The 5,826-nt window shown below is 39.5% G+C and overlaps 1 protein-coding gene across 1 annotated transcript in view; it reads left to right on the top strand.

Moving 5' to 3' along the window:
- The first annotated feature begins 418 nt into the window (after positions 1-418).
- LOC109931417 (wolframin) overlaps positions 419-5,826 on the top strand; it is an 11,979-nt gene continuing 6,571 nt past the window's right edge. Inside the window, exons 1-5 of the mRNA XM_048610499.1 lie at positions 419-443; positions 780-950; positions 1,075-1,155; positions 2,565-2,707; positions 3,660-3,767. Of these exons, the coding sequence (XP_048466456.1) occupies positions 419-443; positions 780-950; positions 1,075-1,155; positions 2,565-2,707; positions 3,660-3,767 (528 nt within the window). The remainder of the gene's footprint in view (positions 444-779; positions 951-1,074; positions 1,156-2,564; positions 2,708-3,659; positions 3,768-5,826) is intronic.

Raw genomic sequence — 5,826 nt, 5'->3', positions numbered from 1 at the left:
AAACAGGCCATTCAGCCCAACAAGTCCACACCGCCCCTCCAAACAGCATCCCACCCAGACTCATTCCCCTACCCTGTAACCCAGCATTTCCCGTGTCTAATCCACCTAATTTACACACTCCTGGACACTACAGACCATTTAGCACAGCCAATCCACCTAACTTGCACATCTTTGGACTGTGGGAGGAAACCGGAGCAGCCGGAAAAAACCCATGCAGTCACGGGGAGAATGTGCAAACTCCACATAGACCGTCACCCGAGGGTGGAATCGAACCCGGGTCCCTGGCATTGTGAGGCTGCAGTGCTAACCACTGAGCCAACGTGCCGCCCAAAGTTTGTGTTCCCTGACCAGAATTGAACCCGAGCCATGGCAGTGAGAGCGCTGAATCATAACCACTAGACCACTAGGGAGTTCTAAAATGTGGTCGGCTGCACTCGAGCCAGGTAGGACTTGAACCTAGAATCTTCTAATCTGAAGTCAGACGCGTTATCCGTTACGCCTCTGGCCCAACACACTGGTCACATATTTTTCAGGTCACATATTTTGTTTCCATTGTTTTACAGATTTTCAACAATAAATGTAAACATCACTCTTTACTTTTGTTGTGTAGAATCTGTTCCTGTGTAAGTTCAGTATTTTTAAAGATTTTGCACGTGCTGCATCATCTTCACGGGAAAATCTTGTGACCAGTTTGCATGATACATTCCAGGTTACTGGATGGCTGCGTGTGTTCATGCAGTTTTCAGGAAAAATTACTTGACACCTACTTTTTCCTTAAGGCATCACATCTGAGAATGAGGAATTGGTGAAGCAGCTTGCAAATGAGAGTGAGTTTGAGCGGGCTGTGCGGAAGGCTACCTTAATCATGTATCAGAAGCTGAACCCAAACCGAAAGAAGCAAGTCGCTGTCTCTGAAATTCTGGAGAACGTTAGTCACATCAATGCCGAAGGTAGGACAAAAGTGAAAGTTCATTGAGATGATTATAAAGACCCAGCAATGTAGAAAAGATTCACACGTTTTCAGATTTACATTGACCATGTGTTATAACGTGGCTCGGCTTTATCATCATGCAGGTACCAAGGCAGAACCCGGCCCTGTCCCAAAAATGCTGCAGAAAGAGAGGCGAGTGCTTGAGCGACTGGTCAGCATTCAAAGTAAGATCATAACCTGCTAGTGCTCTTCCTGCTTTGTAACTCTTAAATGGCTACATTAGGAAATTCACTATTCACATAATTTAATTATTAATCTATTTCAAATTCATTTCAATACAACTTTTAGCATTAGTTCAAGAAATACTGTATTGTTTGAAAGTGCAGTGAAATACCAGGAGTGGGAAAATCAAATCAGTGCTGCATGGAGATTTTCTTCTCAAAATCTTTGTACGAAATGGATACCGGTGATCAGGGATTTATATTGTGCTATATGCAAAGTTATCTCAATTTCTATTTGCTGCTTTGCTGTGTTCTTTGATGTTCATGTTCATTAAAACCAAAGATGAAAAGTTTAGAAGGACAAGTGGAGAAAGGAGGACAACAGCAAAGCAAAAACAAGGAGATATATCTTTGAGCTGCAGAAGAAAATTGACTGTCCCATGATGCTACAATGTACAATGATGCTACTCAGTACTTGTACCTACCTCAGTGCATATGCCTTGCGTTAATGGGAGGCTCGTATAAAATGACCAGCAATGCTGAGATACCTGACTAAGGTTAGCCATTTAAGAGGACTGGATGTCAGTGTATTAACCCATTGTTCTGTTAACTCTTAGATTCAAATTCAAACCAGGCTGATAGATTAAATGTATTTTCTATTGTGCCTGTGTTCTTAAAGTGACTATGGACATGAGCCTAATGTTTCCAGAATCAAATCACTGCAAATCCTCAATCCTAAAATGATAGCAACTTTACAAGGGAAGGATACTAAAAAGATGAGCAAATAACGTAGTTGGCTTAAATGCATGTTAGATTATAACTTTATTCTCATTATTGATTTTCCGTTGTCATTAGAAGCTTGACTGCTGGATTTTATTATTGTAAGTCTATATCAGACAAACTGTTTTGGGGAGGCAGGAGTTCAACTCCGTGATTAGACAGGTGACATTGAAATTATTCTCCTTAGAATCTGGATGGAGTACCTAGATAAAGAGAAACTGTTTCCATTGGCAGAAGGCATGGGAACCAGAGAACACAGGTTGAAGGTAGTTGCAAAAGTATCTACGATTGAGTTGCCCTTGCAGAGAGACACCACAGATACCCTGAGCCAAATGGCCTTTTCTGTGATGTAACCATTGTATGAATTTTGCAACTTGGTTGGTATGATACAAATGTAGTGGGATAATTCTGTAGGCTTAGACTAAGGCATGTTGTCAGAGCAAAGCAAAATAAAGTTCACTTAGCTTGGAAGCGTTCAATACAACAAAATCTGTGAAGTCCTAATGTTTTGTTACCTTGAGCAATAAATAAAATGCTACACAACTTGGAGCTCCTGCATTGGTGCAACTTAATGATCATATTAAGGATTAAAATGTGTTACTGTTAATCAAAACTTATTATTACTACCACAGGTAACAAGGACATGATGTTAGATGATTTTGTTGACATCACAAAGAAGTATGCCAAGGGAATGATCCCATCTAACTTATTAATGCAGGGAGAGGATGATGGGCTTGAAGGGAAACCACCTGAAGATTTGCCTTTGCAGCAGAAGGTATGGTTAAGAATGCAAATAGATTTGTTCAATCGACCTTTGCAGTGAGCAGCACTTTGTTACAATAGGTCACTCTTACTTTGACACTTTTTTTTGATATTACTGGAAACTGGGGTTTATCACAGAAAGTAAATGTATGGAATTATTTGTAAACTGTCAGGAGTATAGTGATAATCACTGATCAGTACAAAGTACTAATCAATTCTTGTTCTTGCAAAGATTAAGAAATATAAATAATTCTGCATGTAAGTTGCAATTGATGATTGTAAATTTTCCAAATGTTAAGTATTACTGTAGTAAATAGCTAACAAAAATGACTTCTAGATAAGTGCTTTTAAAGATTTCTTGCTGGATACTGTGTCAATGCATTTTGATCACCTTATTATTCATGCGTGGGATGTGAGCTTTGCTGAATGGTGCAGCATTTATTGCTCATCTGTAGTTGCCCTTGATAAGGTGGTAGTGAGTTGCCACCTTGAACTGCTGCAGTTCATTTGGTGTTAGTAGACCCACAATGTTATTAGGGAAGGAGTTCCAGGATTGTGTCCTCTTGACATTGAAGCAATGGTGATATTTTTCCAAGTCGGGATAGTGAGTGGCATGTAGGAGAACTTGCAGGTGGTGTTCTCAAGTATCTGCTGCTATTGTCCTTCTAGATGAAAGTGACTTTGAATTTGGAAGGGGCTGTATAAGGATCCCTGAAACTTTTATCCTTTGTTTCCATTGTTTCTCTGTGGGCTCCTATACATTTTATAGGTTTGATTACACTGTTTGGTAATAGTGTTACTACTTTAATTTGTGAAAGTTGACGGTAGATTATTTGGCAGGCATTTGGTAAATGTCAATAATTTTATAATTTTTTTGATCATTTTAACTTGATCATAGTTTCTAATTTCTCTCGTCCTAGACCATATAGAACATCTCATTATACTTTTTCTGTTTTCTTCTACAGATCATGAAATATCCACTTCATGCCTTAATGGAAATAAAGGAGCACCTAATAGATTTTGCCTCCAAAGCTGGAATGCACTGGCTGCATACTATTATTCCACTTCACCATGTAAATGCCCTCGTCTTTTTCTTTATAATTAGCAACTTGACAATCGGCTTTTTTGCTTTCATCATCCCTTTAGTCATCTTTTATCTCTCCTTCATTTCCATGGTAATTTGTACTTTAAAAGTCTTTCAGGATAGCAAAGCATGGGACAATTTCAGGACAATGACTGACTTGCTGCTGCGCTTTGAGCCAGACCTAGATGTAGAACAGGCTGAGGTGAACTTTAGTTGGAGTCATTTGGAACCACACATCCACTTTATGCTCTCTGTGTTTTTTGTGATTCTTTCCTTTCCCATAGCAGACAAAGATTGGATTCCTTGTTCAGAGCTGTCGGTTATTGCAATTTTCTTTTTGATTACATCTTATATGAGTCTGAGTACAAGTGCAGAACCATACACTCGAAAGGCCCTCATTACAGAGGTTATATGCTCAGTGATAGGGTTCCTTTACACTCTTCCAGATAACTGGTCCTACTTAAGATTCATTGGGGAGCCCTTTATCTCTATACCAATAGGTAATATCTTTATGCTGAATCTTGGTGTTCCCTGCCTCTTGTACTTTTTCTTATTTTACTTGTTCTTCAAAATGGCACAATTGAGGAACTTTAAAGGTACCTACTGCTACTTAATTCCGTACCTTGTCTGCTTTATGTGGTGCGAACTGGCTATAGAACTCCTGAGGTCAGCCACGGGATTGGGTCTTATTCGGGCATCTGTGGGCTATTTCCTGTTTCTCTTTGCTCTACCAATTCTACTCATTGGTATTGCATTAATGCTTTTCATCCAATTAATAAAATGGTTCATTTCCATGGAATTAATCAAGATCATTGTCACTCTTGTATTGTGCACAATTCCAGTTGTCCTCCACATGTGGACAAAAGCAACTGGCACATTGTTAGCACTAGTTAAGTCCCTGACGAGAAGCTCCATTGTCAAGCTCATTCTGGTTTGGCTCACTGCAATTATGATGTTCTGTTGGGTTTACGTGTACAGGTCGGAAGGTATGAAGGTGTACAATTCCACTCTGACCTGGCAGCAGTATAGCTTTGTTTGTGGGCCTCGTGCCTGGAAAGAGACTAACATGGCTCAAGTTCAGATCCTTTGTGGTCATCTTGAGGGACATAGAGTAACGTGGACAGGAAGGTTCAAATATGTCCGTATCACTGAGATTGAGAACAGTGCAGAGTCTGCAATAAATATGCTTCCATACTTCTTAAGTGATTGGATGAGATGCTTGTATGGTGAGACATATCCTGAATGTGATCCCAAAAATGTGACTGTGATGGAGGAAGATCTTTGTCGGCTTAAATTCCTCACAAAGCACACCTGCCACCTTAAAAAGTTTTGTCGCTATAAATTTGAAATAACTATGGGAATGCCTTATGGTTCAAATGGAAATGAAACTCTTGAAGATGATGCAACCAAAGATATTGTACTAAGAGCTAGTAATGAGTTCAAAAATGTTCTGCTGAATTTGGGACAAGGAAGTATTGTGGAATTCAGTACCATTTTGGAGGGCAAGTTGGGCAGTAAATGGCCAGTCTTTGAACTGAAAGCCATCAAATGCCTTAACTGTATGTCAAAGCTAACACCAGCATTAGCAAGGCATGTCAAAATTGAACATGACTGGAGAGGTATTGTGAAGCTAGCTTTCAAATTTGCATTCAATTTCTTCTTCGCACCATTCTTATGTGCTGTATAAAACTTGGTTGTTAATATCTTTCTTTTGCTGGACGAACTCCTGCCTTTTGACTTGTTTAGAGCTAAACTACAGAATATTCACTTAACAGTTCTGGAGTCCTTCCTGCTGAAAAAGTAGGAGCATGTATAGGGCAGTAGAAATGTGCATTTACTATGTCCAGTTTTAACATTATCTGGTCAGAATTAGTGTAGAAGAAAATAATTACTAGTGAATTTGTGAATTGCAGTACTTGGGACACTTGTTTGAATTGACCATGAATGACTTTGCAGATACCAGCTACTGTTTTAATACAGAGATAACAAGGTGTAGAGCTGGATGAACACAGCAGGCCAAGCAGCATCAGAGGAGCAGGAAAGCTGAC

Source organism: Rhincodon typus, chromosome 1, assembly GCF_021869965.1.
Source record: "Rhincodon typus isolate 14 chromosome 1, sRhiTyp1.1, whole genome shotgun sequence".
Taxonomy (NCBI): domain Eukaryota; kingdom Metazoa; phylum Chordata; class Chondrichthyes; order Orectolobiformes; family Rhincodontidae; genus Rhincodon; species Rhincodon typus.
The sequence above is the reverse complement of the archived record's forward strand: the minus strand, read 5'-3'. Positions and strand labels throughout refer to the sequence as shown.